Source organism: Mastigoproctus giganteus, chromosome 14 (assembly GCF_048544385.1).
Source record: "Mastigoproctus giganteus isolate SK-2022 chromosome 14, ASM4854438v1, whole genome shotgun sequence".
Classification (NCBI taxonomy): domain Eukaryota; kingdom Metazoa; phylum Arthropoda; class Arachnida; order Uropygi; family Thelyphonidae; genus Mastigoproctus; species Mastigoproctus giganteus.
The window spans coordinates 97,723,358-97,740,001 of record NC_143588.1 but is presented as its reverse complement, the minus strand read 5'-3'; the positions used below and the strand labels follow the sequence as shown (position 1 = coordinate 97,740,001).

General features: G+C 37.4%; 1 protein-coding gene across 3 annotated transcripts in view; it reads right to left on the bottom strand.

Annotated features, from left to right (window-relative positions):
* Positions 1–16,644, bottom strand: part of LOC150075419 (ubiquitin carboxyl-terminal hydrolase MINDY-1-like) — a 105,148-nt gene that overhangs the window by 65,172 nt on the left and 23,332 nt on the right. For all 3 annotated transcript variants that reach the window (XR_016547919.1, XM_090389160.1, XM_090389159.1), the window contains exon 3: positions 5,342–5,488. Coding sequence is in view for 2 of the 3 variants with exons in the window: in XM_090389160.1 (XP_090245286.1) it covers positions 5,342–5,488 (147 nt within the window). In the remaining variant the exon portion in view is untranslated. The remainder of the gene's footprint in view (positions 1–5,341; positions 5,489–16,644) is intronic.

Genomic DNA, 16,644 nt, shown 5'->3' with positions numbered 1-16,644 from the left:
TCGGAAACAATTCAATGTTTTAGATACCGTAAGAATCATTGATGAATCTTGGGATGAAATTCACAAAAAAAAACATTGAATGGTCTCTGGAAGAAACTTTGTTCATTTTTTTTCAAAAACGAGACGAAAATAACGCCAGAAACTGATCATGTCGCTCATGTGATAGAAGAAGTTGTTAATCCTGCCAGGCAATTAGATTTGGAAGTCAATGGTGATGATGTCAACGAGCTGTTGGATTCACATAGTCAGGAGCTGACAATGAATGAGATGCGTGAGCAAAACGTCACTGAAGTATCCAACACTTCAGACCCAGTTCCACCAAAAAAGCACATGACAATTGCAAGTTTGACAGAAGGTCTCAGCTCAATTGAAAAGGGCTTAGAAATTTTAGAACACAGACTCCAACGAAGAACCCGTTATAGCTACAAAGCAAGGAATAAAAAAATTAACTTGCTACGAAGAAATTATGCGTGAAAAAAAGGCGCTGTGTCATCAGAAGAATGTTAGATTTTATGAAGCCATCGACATCGAAATAACTTTTTTACGTAACTCATTTATTTTTTAATACATATTTTGTATTAATATGTAAAAATAACTGCAATTTTATTAAATATTTTTCTTCTAAACTAGTGTTTTTGTTAGTCCTTGGTCCCAATTAAACAAAACTTATATGTATTTGTATGCAAAGTTGTAACCCAACTTACGCGAATTCGACTTAAGCGATTTTCGTCGGACCCACCTATCGTGTAACTTCAGGGTATTACTGTATATGTATCTTCAAAGTAGTTTACAATCACCACGGCTTCAATGGGGAAGTCATCAGCTTCAACTAAATCTTCAAATGCTTGAATAACATTAGCAGGAGGAATAAATGCCAATGCCGGAATCATTCAGATCCAACGAGCGAATTCATGGTCTTGTTCGTATCGAGCTTTTAAACCGTACCTTTCGCCAAATGCTTTGGGAAAGATGAAAAAGATCAACCAGTATTTACAATACCAGGAAATTCTTGTTGGAAGGCTTGCATAGCACTTTGTTTGAAATCTGTAATAAGTCACTGGGGTTGGAGACCCGGCTGTAGATTTTTAACTTCTTGAAGCAACTTGACATATGTGACAAGTTTTGTTTGGCAGAAGCACGTAGACCACTGGAATAACTGCATTGAACTGAACCACATGAATTGTATAAAGCTGCTGAAAATGCGTGGGTACTGTGCTAAAAGTTCCATCAGAAAACCACTCCTGGCTACGTGCCAATAACTGAAGATTGTTACTAGTGGAAAAAATAAGCATGCAACCTGGGAGCAGTTCATCCTGAGAATCATACATCAAAAACTGTTGTACATTGGCATCAATAATAATTTCTTGATTATTTTGTAGAATTACTAGGTTCTGGAGATTGCTCGGTAAGGCAGGAGTACCATTGTTGCATCGAACATGACAAATGGTTCGTTTAAGTGAATCCTTTTTAGAAAGAAATGCCATGACAACTCCAATGCCTCTGCAATTACTGATGCAACAATTTGCTGTGGCCGTTCATGGTTGTTGCATGTTGCCGTATTTGACCAATCAATTGCAATGCTTCTGACCTCAGCTTGAGCTGCATGGTTATGTTTAGTTACGACTTTCACAACTGGGCCTTCCAAACCCTCTGTCCAAACACGCCTTTTGCGTTTTTCACAAACCCAGATTCCATGTTGTTCATCTACAGTTCTCTTTGAAAACACGTAAATGTGGTTGTCATCATCTACCAATTTTCTTTTGCCTCTCACTGACGGAACACTTTTTGCCATTGTGCACACAGGATTAATCAATCAAGATGCAAAAATAATACGCAGATATTGCACTGCTTGCGACATTCAGCGATGCACCACCGATAATGAGGCAGTGAAAACAGCAAATGCACGCTGTCCACTGTACCAGGAAATGTGAGGGGAGCCAGAGGCAGGAACTTTTATTTTTTGAATTTAGACAAATCAGAACAAGTTTCACTTGTTACTGAAAAGACCCCTATAAGATTAGTCACTGTTCCCCCCCCACCATGTCCGTCACTAACCACGTGACTATCGCCCTCGTGGTCAAGTATGTATTCTTTCCATTGTGAAAGGATTAACAGTTCCATTTAATCCTTTCACAATGGAAAGAGAACCCTGAAGACATACAAAAGGGGAGAAATTAGTTTAAAAAAGCTACGTGACAATTTGTACACGAATGTAATTTTGAAAATTTGTTCGGGAAAGTTAGAGTTATCGGAAGTTCAGTTTGAGTAATCGAGAGAGTTTAACATTGAATTTCCACTAAAGGGGCTGGGACTTCAATAAAAATTCAAGTTATCGAGAGTTGACTGTATTTACATTTTTGTAACCTGCTCATCATCTGGGGGTGAAATGTGGGAGGCGAAATGCGAGGGGCCACTTTTCCGTAAAGCGTCCAATTAATGCCCGTGCAAGTACTACTACTTCTCATCGCACTGTTTTGGTGCTAGCATATCAAACTTTGGGTCCCTGTTTCAACTGATAAAGTTGAAACAGGAACCCATGTGCAAGGCATGCTGCTTGTATAATGTGATTACAGTCAAAAGTTGGAACAAGGACAGAGGTTAAATCAAAAGTTAACAGATTTTTAGCAGTTCTATCAGAGAGTTCATTCCCTTTATCTGCAAATTCATTGGGATCCAATGAAAGGTCACTGTTTCATGACATTCTTCAATTTACAACAGGTGGCTCCTGATTTGGTTTAACACAGAGTGAACCTTAGTAGGAAGAATTCTGCATGGCTATAATTAAGCTGAGAGAGTCAGTGTATACTATGTATTTTAAAGACGGGTAGAGATTCATATTTTCTAAAGCTAATTTTATTGCATGTAGTTCCACTGAGAAGTTGCTATACTCAGGTGGAAGGGTAGCCAAAATGATAATAGAGGGAAATACTGCCACTACTCCACTGGCTGAATGTGATTTGGAGCCATCAGTAAAAATTGGCAAGTAATTAGCATAGTTCTGAATATGGCGTGCATGGAGTTGTTTCACATTGAAACTTCTTTCCCCACTGATAAAGATAAGTATTGTAGGTCAGTTGAAGAGGGGGAGTCCAAGGTGGTTGAGAGCAATTCATTAGTTGTTGCTTATTGAAAATTGGAACATTTCAACTCTGTGTTAGTTCAAGAAGGTATAGGCTTGCTGGTCTTATTTTTCTAGGTTTATTTCTATGGAGATTTTGCAGTGGTGGATTAAAGAGGTGTGGCTCAATAGGATTTGGATGGCAACTTTCTATTTTGGCTGCATACGTAAATATGTAGTGTTTTTCAGTGGAGATACAGAGGGGCTCATGAGCTTCAAAATATAGAATATGGCTTGGAGATATCATGAAAGCACCAAGTGCAATCCTTGTACAATGCACTGTGCTGTATAGGATTCAGCTAGCACAGTATACTTGTTCAGGCAGAATCAGAGTGGAGCACCATAATCCAAACAAGATCTGATCAATGCTCTATATAAGAGCAGCAAAGATGTACAGTTTGCTTTCCAAGACAGGGCAGACAAAGCTCTTAACATGTTCAGCTTTTTCAGACAGGTAGTACATACAAATTTAAAGTGCTCAGAGAAATCTGACTTGCTGTCAAGGATTAATCCCAAGAATCTGATATTGTTAGTGATTGGAACTGTAAAGTTTGACATCTAAAGTTCAGGATCTTTATGCAATACAGACCCCTGCTGTGGTACTCCTCCCTGCAAAAATGTCATAGAAAGCGAGTTCTGATATCAAACTTGAAAAGAATGACTCTGGAGAACCTTCCTAATGAATACAGGCAAGTTATCTCATAGACCAAAAGCATGAAGGTCACTGAGAATGGTATGATGCCAGATTGGTATCATATGCCTTCCCTATATCTACGGGAACCATAACAAGGTGTTCATTTTTCACAGACACTACAAATTGCAGACTCAGCCTTGATCATAAGATCTAAGGAAGACCTGTTCTGGCTAAAGCCATACTGATTATTACTCATCAGATGTTGCATTTCAACAATCAAAGCAAGTTGACTGTGGATAATTTTTTTAGGTATTTTAACGAGGCAAATGGAGAGGGAGATTGGCCTGTAACTATAAAAATTAGTGAGATCTTTTCCAGGTTTCAAAAAGGCTAGAACTGTGCCATGGTGCTAAGTGGTGGCATAAATGTTTTCAAGAAAGATTCAGTTATAAAAGACCAGCAGTAGTTGTAAATTTTTGTCATCAAGGCGTTGTTAACTTTTTGGTAGAAGAGCTTTATCAAATAAAGAGTTTTGGAAAATGCAGGAACTTAAAAGAACTAGTGGTTGCTCTAGAAAGATTACACAGATAAACTGCCTGGTCACAATTCACTTGGCATCTCCAAATCAGTTCCTTCTTCTGATAAGGGGTCAGAAGTCTGACCCCTTATCAGAAGAAGGAACTGATTGCAACATCCTGCTTATAATAAATATATTGCAACATCCTGCTTATTACCCCAACCTTGAATCCTCGGATTTCTTCTTCTTTCCTGCCCTGAAGTTCTTTCTTCATGGAAAACATTTTGCTGCTGATGATAAAGTGATTTCTGCTTCCAAGTCATAGCTTGAAGTACAGTCAGAGGACTTCTACAAAACTGGCCTGCAGAAGTGTATTGAGAGGTGACAAAAATGTGTCATTTTGTCTGGTGACTATGTTGAAAAAATGTAATACATGGTGTCTGTTTCAACCTTTTATCACTACTGCTGGGTGAATACAAATCTTTTTTGAAAGACTCTTCTCAAAAATTTAAGAGTACGTTATACAAGAACAGAGAAGAGGGAAATTGACATGTTTCTTGCTTCTTCATGACAAATGCAACTGTACATAAGTTCCATTAAGTAATTGTTGCTCTGAGAAATTGTGGATTCCAGGACTGAAACCACCTAACCACCCAGATACGACCCCAGTTATTTCCCAATGAAGAAATACCTGTATGGGCATCAATTTGAGTGATGATGAGCTATGTCAAAGAAGCTGTAAATGGCTTTTTTCAGAGACAAAAACAGACTTTTTTTTCCCCAGCCATTTCTCAAATGGAGGACCTGTATTTTACTCAAGGGGACATATATTAAAAAAAATAAAATAAAGTATATTGTTTATTTGTTACTAAGGTAGATAACTTTTTGAGTGACCCTCATGTTATGACCCTTCTATACCTTAAGACTTTTTCACAGTTTAAATATTAAAAGGTGATTAAGCAAATCAATAAATATATACTTAATCTAATTTAAATGCACTAAAAAGTTCTAATGCAATCAAATAAGAGTCTTAATAAAGAACGAAGACCACAAACTATAAATGTTTAATTACCTTGGGAACACTTTCCACAATACAGTCACCTACATATTCCATTAGCTGCTGGGAAGTTATAATTTCTGTATTCAAAAGTAACCTTAACCGTCCTTTTAGAATTAATACATTGGTGATTGCAATTAAAGGACAAGGACCATTTTCATTCTGTAACAAAAAATAAATATATAAATAATAGTACTAAAAAAATACCCACCTTCTATGGGTAAATCCTCTATTCACTGTAAACATCTGCATAGTAATGTGCATATGTAAATAGACTGAGTGAAAGTTTTAAATTTAAAATAAAAAATTATATAGATATGACAATGCATAAAATCTAAAAACATCAAATTAGATATATAACAAGTTTAACAGCAATTAAAAACCTACTAACTGAACCCAGAGAAAAAGAGGACAACTATTAAGCAGAATTTTAGTCTTACACAAGTCTGCATTTAATTTACACCTTTAAGATACTTTTTCCCTGAAGTAATCAATCATCATTGGAGGAACCAAACTAGTAGTTCCATACAATGACTGATTATTGGAAGGACTTCGCAGTAGTCAACCATCAAGGCTTAGTTTATGTTCACATTAAGACAATGCCATTATCTATGAGCTGCCCTATGCTGCTAACATCTTTTAAACAATACAAAGGTGGGTAGGGTTGTTAATGACAGTACGCTACTGCAATAGGATCTAGAAAGTTGAGCAAATGGGTTGAGAGGTGGCAACTGAAGTTTAACATTGACAAATGCAAAGTACTGCATATGGGTAGCAGTACCCCAGAGTAACATACCAACTGTGCAGTACTACACTCAGAGAAGTGGAGAATGAAAAAGACCTGGTGATAATTGTTCAGTCAAATGTGAAGTTTTCTGAGCAATGCAGACGGGCTGCAAGAGGTCTTGCCATGGGTTGTCAATGACATACAGGAATTTTGCTAGCAGGGATAAGGAGATAATCATTCCCTTATATAAGGCAATCAATGGTTAGGCCACACCTTGAGTACTGCATACAGGTCTGGAGGCCTCATTTTAAGAAAAATGTAGAGCTGCTGGAACAAGTACAGAGAAGGGCAACGAGACTGGTGAGTGTAACAAAGGGTGCTCTTACCAAGAAAGGCTTAAGTTCTGCAAATTGCAGGTTCAGGAGACTAGGCACCTGCAGGGTGATCTGATTGAGTGTATAAGGCCTTGAATGGATTGAGCAAGCTCAGTGCTGATGGGATTCTTCCTCTTGCTTCAGATTACACACCTGAGGGGGCATAAATTCAAACTGAGGAAAGACAATTTGAATTTATGAATAGATGTGCAGAAATATGCCTTTTAGCCAGCACATGGTTGATTGCTGGAACAAATTTCCATCTGTGGTTGTGGAAGTTGACAACTTAAATAAATTGAAGGCAGAACTAGACAAACTTTTGGAGTGAATGGCTGGGTGAAATGGGAAGTTTTTTTTTTTGCCTGATGCTGTAAAAGCTTGCTTTCTTTCATCATATGCCCCTACTAATGCTTATGCTAAACAAATGCCATCACCAAACAAGCTAATTTGTCATTTGCTTAATGATTAAAAATAACATCATGAGAGCTGTTTCAGGAGTGCAGGTCTCTCATCAGATAACAGGCAGCCTTGATTAGGGAACACACTGAACTATGAATAATGTATTGAATGTAAGTAAGCAGTAAAGAAGTATGTAGAAGAAAAACTTAAAAGTTAACCAAATAATAAAAGTTGTCTATTTTCAACTGTGAAATGTATCTGCTTTATACATTTCAACAATTAAGTTTGACATGATGTGATTACTTCAAAACTGCAAATGTGAAAGCAATTGTGCTTTCTTTCGTAATCATCTCCCACTTAGCCCCACTTGCCTCCATGTCTGGTGACCAATCCTAATACATGCCATGTATCTTTTGTCTGTACATGTGTTCACAAGCCAATTTGCATGTTGTGTAAACAAGTCTAAAAGAATTCCTCTAGTTACAGATGGGAATCAAACCAGACCTGTCCAAATGAGTAGCAGGCAGTGATGTATTGTGCCAACTGAGCTGCCATGGAGGACAGTAAAGGTTACATGATTATATTTCAATGCAAGGATTGAAAAATTTGAAAATTGTATACATACATATTCAATTTCTGTCATTGGTTGAATGATTGCAGCTTGAAAGTTGATCACAAAGGTTTGGACCTAGGCTCACATTAGAGACAATACCATAATCTGCAAGTTCATCAAGGCTGCTATAATGGAGAGAAATTCTAGAGGTTGAAAGTCATTTGCTAGCTGCCCTGTTCTCTCTCATTCTGTTATAGCTTTCAGCCATATAATTCATTATAAAAACAGCTTATGTAAGCAATGCATTTTCTAGAGCAACAATTTGTTGATGAGAAAGGGTGGAATTGTAACATGAATGCATTGCAGATAGCTAGTGAAAGACCATGACCTGCCTGTAGAATCTCTCTCAACTACATCTTTCATACAAATGGTATGGCCAACTTTTGGCCATAATACCATTTGAGGAATCTTTAGTCCCCCCCTCAGTGGTGGGACTAATGAGTCCTCAAAGGTGCAAAATGAAGACATGAATATACAAAAATGTGTACAATTTTTAACTTCTCAATCATAAATATAATTCCACAACTTTTATTGAAGTTTACAGGGCAAATGAAGCTAATGCATAGTAAAAATATACAGATAATTACACTTGTGATTTTCATTATCCTAAAGAATAAATATCTCAATAATACTAACATATTATTGAACCATCAGGAGAATAAAAAAAGTTATTCTTGTACTATAAGAATAACTGTTTTTTTTTTATTAAAAATTTTATTAAATACAAGTTTATTAAATTATATTGCTAATACCTCCATCTACACATTCAAGAATATTACTTATTCTCCAACCTCTTGATACAAAATCTGATCTCTCTGACTATAAAATAACCTGGGACCCCTAAAAAATTTTATGCATTTCATTATATTAAGACATTCCTTTCAATGCTCCATCTTCACATTTAAAAATTTTCATTTCAAAGTTTGTATTTTAGGAAGCTCAGTTTTTTTTTTTTTTTAAATGGTGTATTACTTCAAGTGCCAAATCTTTTCTGCTGGTGCTGTAGCAATTACAATACATGCATGAGTGACTAGAGTTGGTCTTGCATGTACGCAAGTTGCTGCTGAGTATGATATATATATTTGCCCTCCATTTGTGTATATACTGCATGTGTTTATAATAAACAATGACAAGGCATTATGTTGAAACCATCCTAAGTTCAGTGTTTCTACGCTTTCTACACTCCGTCCCTAACACTATTTTCCAGGTCAATGCCTACCCAAATGGCTCTCATATCATAACAGTGCCTATGTGATGTGGACATGCTTCCTTGGCCAGCGCATTCATCAGAGCTGTTACCCATCAAATTCATTTGGGATATGATGGGCCACTCAACGACTTCTACTAACCACTGTTATTCAACTGTTCATATCACAGCACAAAGTTTGGTTTGGAGTTTATTGGTGCATCAGCAACATAGGCTATAATGCATCAACAACAGTAAATGAATAAAGAGCAGTTAAAAGAATGGTAAAAGATAAAAACACAACAAAATATTGCAGTGACCCATAAAAATTGGTCACTTTGTCAAAAAAAGAATTTTAAGCTATATAAGAATAGGAAATCGTCAAAAAAGGTATAAACGACATGAAGTATTAAAAGTGTATATAATAAAAGAGTATATTTTAAATATAATTAAACAAGTGAATTAATTTTAAATAGTTAAAAACAGCCAACACATGGTCATTGTCAAATAGTATCTGGCTGAATGTATAGGAATCAGTCAGATGGCCAAAATCGGTAAAAGATATATGTTGTTCATGTCTAAAATGTGGGCATTCAGTTAAAATGTCTAATGGTTAAAATGGTGTTGCAGTCCTCACGTACAGGAGGGTCATCTGCTCTTGGCAAAAAAAGAATATATAAGATGACAATGTCCCATGCAGATGTGATTGAGAACAAATTCCTCTCTAGAGTTCCTACACAGACTAGATTGCACTGTTTGGATTACAGGCTTAATCTAATACAACTTGTTTGTGACCTATCTGTGCTATGATTATTGTCACTGGGGGGTGTAACATATTTCTTATTACCTGCCTATAGTCTGTATAAGGGACTAGTAGGCTGCAGTTCCTCTGGGATTGTGTTGATCTGGCCACAGCATCTGCCAGATCATTACCCTGATCCCAATGTGGCTTGGAATCAAGCAGAAGTGGATGTCATATGTAGATTCGTAAAGATAATATAACTTCTGCTGAATCCTGGACAGGACTGGATGAGGATTAGATCACATTACTGATAAAGCCTGTAATGCACTTAAAGAATCTGTATATACCATGCACCTTTGATAATTATTAGTTTTAATATGGTCCAGGGCTAGCTCTATAGTACAACTCTACACTGTTTTTACTACACTCGTGGGGAATCTTCTTTGATACTGTACTATCTGGCAAGCCATCAGTGAAGACAGGTAGGAAATCAGAGTAAGCAGATCAATGAGCAGCACAGATTTGTAGGTAGACAGATGGTGAAGTGCTGGCCTGTCTCCCATTATTAATAGTGAAGTTGAACAGTGGAAATTGAGCATGCCAGGGTGAAAGGAGTTGCTTTGGTGACTGGGCAATGTTGTCTACCACAATGTTAAGATCTCTGAGCAGCTCTTGGATATGAATAAGGAAAGGACGGCTGTTATAGATTTTCCCATTGTGGTTCAAAAACAGATGTCCACGTAGGGTGTTCTGGCATGAATTTCAGTTTATAAACATATTTTAACAACAACTGCTTTTGTCAAAGCAACAGAAGTAGTTCAGTTGATTCAATGTATAAACTATGAACAGGGGGGTTGTTCTAAATGATCCAGAAGCAATGCAGATGGTTAACTAGGTCTAGCCATTGGAGTACATAGTTTCTAGCAGATGAATATGGTTGGGACCCATTATCTAATTTAGATTGGACAAGTGTGTGATAGAGGCAGATTAAAGCACAGTGGTCTATTCCCCAATTGTTAGATGAAATGGCACGTAGGAGATTCAGTTCCCTTGTGCATTTCGTCCACAACTGATGGATATATAGTAGGAATGTCAACCTATCAATTACAAGCCCCAAGGATTTTGTCTTGGGCGCTACCAGAATGATGTTTTGTCAGAGCTTTAGGAAGGTTCCATTTGCAACCTGAAAACATTAGCCACTGCCAAGGAGGTGAAATGGCAAATGGCTTGTTGCAATTTCCTTTCAACAACCCTCATATTAAGTGACTGAGAGAAAATTGTTCAGTAATAGAATTAACTTTGATAACAAAAAGCATAACACTTAGAAATGACCCTTGGAGAACTCCCCCCCCCCACCTCTTGACAAGTCGAGAAAGAACGGATCTTCCACACAAACTTGGAATGAGGGGTTTGACAAAAAATTTTTAATAAAAAATGCTGGATGACCCCCAAAGACCAAGATTATGGATATCTTTTAAAATTCCAAATCTCCAAGTCACGTCATATGATTTTTTCCTTTCCATATCAAAGAAAATCAGCACAAAGTTCTCATGTTTAAGGAAAACATCTTGAACAGATGTTTCCAGTCTTATTAAATGGTTGAGTGTTGATATGTTTTTCTTTGGAAGCCACACTTTCAAAGGAAAACCTTGTATTCTGGAAAAGAGGTAATTTGCTTCTAAATACCATATGAGGCAGGCATTAATTATCTTTTCCAGGATCCTGCACAAGCAACTTGTCAGAGCTATAGGATGATAATTATTTGGTATTCTGTATCCTTTCCTGGCTTGGGGAAGGTAGCATGATCACCTTATGCCAGCAGGGCAGAAATTGGCCTTCAAGACAGATTCTGTTGTACAGATAGAGCAGCCAATCCACAGATTCAGATGAAGGATGTTTGATCATCTCACAATGAATGTCATCTGGCCCAAAGGCACTTGCCTGGGCTAGAGACAGTGTTGCTTTCATTTCACAATCTGTGGAAGGCTGGTTCTATGCCTCACAGTTATTTGAAGACATCTTTAAATGCTACTTTTCAGCTTTTTGTTTGAGGGGCAGAGACAGATGGATAAGATGTTTTGGTAAACACTTTAGAAATGTCTCCCCTAGAGTGTTTGCAATTGCACATCTATTATGTTCTAGGATCAATGAAGGGTGCGATGTGCATCTGCCCTTCATTTTCTAGACTTTTTTCCAGACAAACTTAGGTGTCGCCACCTGGGTGATGGAAGATATGAAGTGGATCCAAGATTCATTTTAACTCTGACATCTACCGTAACATGCTTTGGTGCATGCACATTTGAAGGCTATTAGATTATGTGTGTTGGGATAATGATGAGGATATCCCCCACACCTTGTTTTGAGCCTTCCTTGCTGCTATGCATTTTGCATTCCACCATGGTTTTGGATATGTTGGAAACTGTGTTTAAAGGCATTCCAGTCAGCATGATTCATCTACCATTGTATCTTCAAAGTCTCCCTTTGCAAAGAGTAGATATTACGGGGAAGAGGTTTTCTTCAACCTCCCATGTACACACAGGGAGAAGAGAAGGGGCATACAGGTTCAACAGTACAACCCCTTCTGGTGATGTCAGCACTACCTCACAGTATTATGTCCATTAAAATCCCCTAGAAATAGAAAAGGGAACAGAAATTACTTAATGAGATCATCACGGTCAGCCTGGGAGATGTCATTCCCAGATGGAAAACAGATGGAGAAAACAGTTAGAGAAAACCTACTGTTACATGAACTGCCACGGCCTCTAAATTAATGGTAAGTGGCATAGCTTTAAAAAAAGGGGTATGGTTATACACAAGAATGGCTACTCCATTCCCAGCTGTCTTTGTGAATAATTGAAAAGTTACAAAAGTAAAGGTCGTCATTTGCCTTTAAAGAAATCTTCTATTAGCAAAAGCAGGTTGGCTCATGCTTACACAAGAGGACCTTGACATCATCACTATTTCACTGGAATGCACAGTAATTCCATTGTAAGAATTTGAATGTGGCCATTATTTAGATTTTCTGGTTCTGTTGGTTGGCTTTCCATTTGCTGAGGGCTTGTTTTTCTCAGTCATGGATTCATCTTTTTATTGGGGAAAAATTGATGCTGTCCTGTGTCCATTTCCTCCTACACAAAAACTGAGTCTTTTGTCGCCACCTCCTCCTCTACATCCATTTGTTCCTGTGGCTGAGATTGGAGTGGTTTTGACTGCTTCTCCTTCTCACTCACTTTTTTCAGTGGTGGTAGTGTAGGAGGTATGGATAATAGGTGTGGCAGCTGATTGGCTCTTTTGAATTGGTTTCAGCAAACTCAGTAAATGGCAGGCAAGAGGAGTAAATGATTCTGATGGCGGTATGTTCATCTCTGTTTGTTTTGTGGTGTACACTTCCCAGAAACTTTCTGGACATATGACTGCTTGCTGCTATTTATGGGCTGAATGTGTTTTCTGGCCTCTTGATAAGAGATATCCAGCTGTTTACAGTTTTTGAATTTACTTCCTACCACTGCTGGCATGCTCCAGAATATACAGGGTAGCCTCCTTGACAATTTGTACAAATTGGCTTTGAAGCTGAGCATCTCTTGCTCTCATGGTCTTTGGTACCACATTGAGCACAGGCAGAGTTCTAGTTTATACTTCGGCATGACCATCAGTTCAGAGGAGTTTACAATAAATCATAAATACAATTGTTAATCATATTTAGCAATCATGGGCTTGAACCACAATCCACTCAAAGAGTGTGTTCTACTGCACTCTCACGCTTGATCACTCAGCTACATCCGGCCTCTGCATGTCACACTAATGGTGCAGCATCGGAAGCAGTAGCTGCATGGTCTCAATACCTGCTGTGATGCTCCTGTTCTAGTGGCCTCATCACCAGAGTGATTGTGCCATGACATGCCACGACAGGCTTTTTGAGAGTGACCATACTTTTGACACTTAAAACACCCCAGTGGATCTGGAATGTATACCCTTACATAGTTTAAGTAGCCTGCCTTTGACGGAATTTGGAGGCTGTGTAGTGCTGAATGTAAGAATGAGAACTTGAGTAAGAACAAGATTCCTGTCCTAGTGCATTGATATTCATTTGATAGCCATCACACCTTGCTCTTTCAATTCGGAGCTCTTTCATATGAAGATCTCACTCTGATATAACACCATGTGAAGAGTTCAGTTTTATGGGGGGTGGGCTAGAGTGACAGGCATTCTCTCTATGGATGTGGCTTTCAAAATTTGTTGGGCATGTTTGGCACACAAGGTTTCCACTAAAAGATCTCCACAACATAGCTTTCTCACAAATTTTTGGGATCTGCCAACCTTTCTAATCCTTTCTTGGTGAAGAAGGAACATTTTCCCAATTTTCTGCTCTCTGGTGGAATGGAGAACGAGAAAAAAAGTGGTGTCAATAACGTCATATCATTTGTTCTGGGCCTTTCTGAATTGGTGTTATCACTTTTATCTGATCGGTTAGGTAGGCCCCAGAAGAAGATGGATTGAGATTATTCTTAGGAGTAAAATAAAAATTTCTGATGCTCTAATTACCTTATCCACCACAGAGCCCTACAAAGGGATGCCCACTCACGACCTAGCAGGTACTGCATATGCAAATGGAATGCCAAGTTTCCTTACAGCATCATACCCACATTTTGAATAAGTTTTGATCCTGTCCCAGGACCAATGGGAAGGATACTTACTGATATGCAGTTGACTCTAGCAGTAAGAACCACCCACTAAGTGATCCCAGTCAGGCTAGTCTGGGACCTGCTGTCGAATCACAGGCTAAAGTGGTGTATTAGGGCTGGGTCCTTCAACCACCTGGATTCCAATTACTTTGTAACCAAAGTATTAGCATTAGTTCCCAGTGATGTTAATCTGGTAGCCCAGCAGCATCAGTTCATTAGAACAGCTCCTCACCATGGACAGGTGTCCATGTCAAAAAGCACAGCACTAGTTCACGAAAATTACATTCACACCACTAATTCCCTACCATAATGTTTTGTTGCTTGTTCATGGAGGCCAAACTTCATATTTATGTTCATCATATTTTCAAGTAAAAAAAAAATCTGAATTGATACACACCTTAATCGTTTCTTATTTATGCTGACATCTGTCACTCACTCCATTTATTTTGAGCTTAAAGCTTGTATCCCTTCTAAAATTTCAACAATAGGCAGTTTATACATTAAAATCATACCAGATAGCAGAAGATTCCTAAGCAGTGAGTAGAGAAATTCTCCAAAAGATTATTCCTAAAAATTAATTATTATTCTTGAGTGGGGTGTTGAAGAAAAAGCATCTTTTATCTCCTTAGTCCCCAAGGAATTTTTTTTCAAGGTGCAGATATCTCTGCATGGCACACAGACAACCAACTTCAGCAGATATATACACTTTGAATATATCTTAATATTATTTTAGTTAAAACAAAATACATTCAACCTTTCAATGTGATTTACAGTGTATCTATCAACTAATTATTGCTGAATGTCATTCTTTATCCTCCAAGGAAACAACAGCCATACTGGAAGTAAAAGAAGCAGTGATTCCAATTCATTTTTTAGTTCCGAACCCATTCTGATTGACAGGAACACACTATTAAAATCTATACTCTTATGCAGTGCTTTTTTTGGGGCAGTATGCAATGGTACATCATACCGGCACCTTTATTAACAGTGACGTGTGACATTTGGATGCAATGCACTTCGAAATTTGTAATATTCCGTAAATTTTTTTTACATGTTTACCTACTATTTAAATAAGCTTAAAATTATTTAACTAAATTTGCATTTTTTACTGTTGTTAAGAACCCATTAATATTTTTCTGTATAAAACTGTATAACCATTTTTATAATTCCAAATTACTCAGTCAGACCTCTATTTAATTATTTTGAATTCCCCTTGGAAGTTACATTTAAAATAAGTTTCCGTTAAGCGAAGAAAATTTTCATATAGCAAACAGATTAGGAGAGAATTAACTCGGTACACCCTGTTCACTTTTCTGGCCTTCAGGCAATTAGTGCTGCTGTGCAAATTAAGATAGCTAAAGGGATTAGCATTCTACAACTTAGTGGTTCCTGGTAAAAGCTATCCGACCACCTGTCCCACATACGGAGAAGTTGCACTGGTCAAGAGTGAGCAGATCAAGGGGTGAGCCATTGGGATACCCACCATCTACTGCTCTGGCCCACCATCTACTGCAGTGGTGTCCAACCTTTTCCCGTACAGAGGCCATATTCAAAAAAATTCAAAGTTAGATTTCTTTAGTGTGTTATATTTTCGATATCTTGTTGCATGTAAAAGTAAAATTGAAAATATTCGAAAATTTTTATTAAGTACAATACACAATTACATTTACTGAACAAAACATTTAATGAGAATTTTTTTTGATAATTAACAAAATTTAAAATGCTGTTTTAGTTCACTTTCCTCGCAGGCTGTAGGTTGGACACCTCTGTGAATCAATTTTAAGTGCCCCATTCGAGAATTAAAAAAGTGATTTTCTTGTACCCCAACAAATAATCAGCTGTTGTTTTGCGGAAGTGTGTTATCCACATTTTTCCGAAATTTTCCCTATCTCTGTTTACATGGTCACAGCACCTGAATATCCGAATGACACCGATATTTTGGATAGTTTCAAAAAAAAAAAAAAACAAAAAAAAAAATTCAAATTTAAGAACTAGTGACAATACCAATGACGAGAGAAGGGCAACGAGGACAACGAAAGTATTAATCTTTCTAAATATGAATTGTTGGCATTTGGTGAAAATGAAGTTAGAAAATTGTCAATTAGAGTTAAATGCAATTCGTGGATACCTAATTGGTAAGAAGGTTTCAGAAGAATTGAAACATTTGATGAACGCTCTGAGTACAATACCAATTTCACCAAGTGAATGCGAACAAGGGTTTTGTGAACAAATGAATCTAATCGCCAGCCCAACCAGCGCTTTTGATGACAAAAGCAGTTTCTTAAAACTGTGGGGCCACCGCTAACCCGCTTCGATCCAGCAAAATATGTCGATTCATGGCTGCTTCAGAAACGTCATTCAGCAACCGACACACAAAGAGGAGGAAAAGAAGTCGGCATAGCACGTCAGATGAGAACTTAATAAAAATTTGGAATATTCTCCAAAAACTTTATTATGAGATTATTTTTACTTATTTTACTCACATTTTACTTATTTTTTTATATACTTGAATAATAAATTTATGCTTAATAAACTGTGTTAATATACTTGATTTGTTGTTCTTATTCTAAAAACATTACTACTAAAGTAACAATA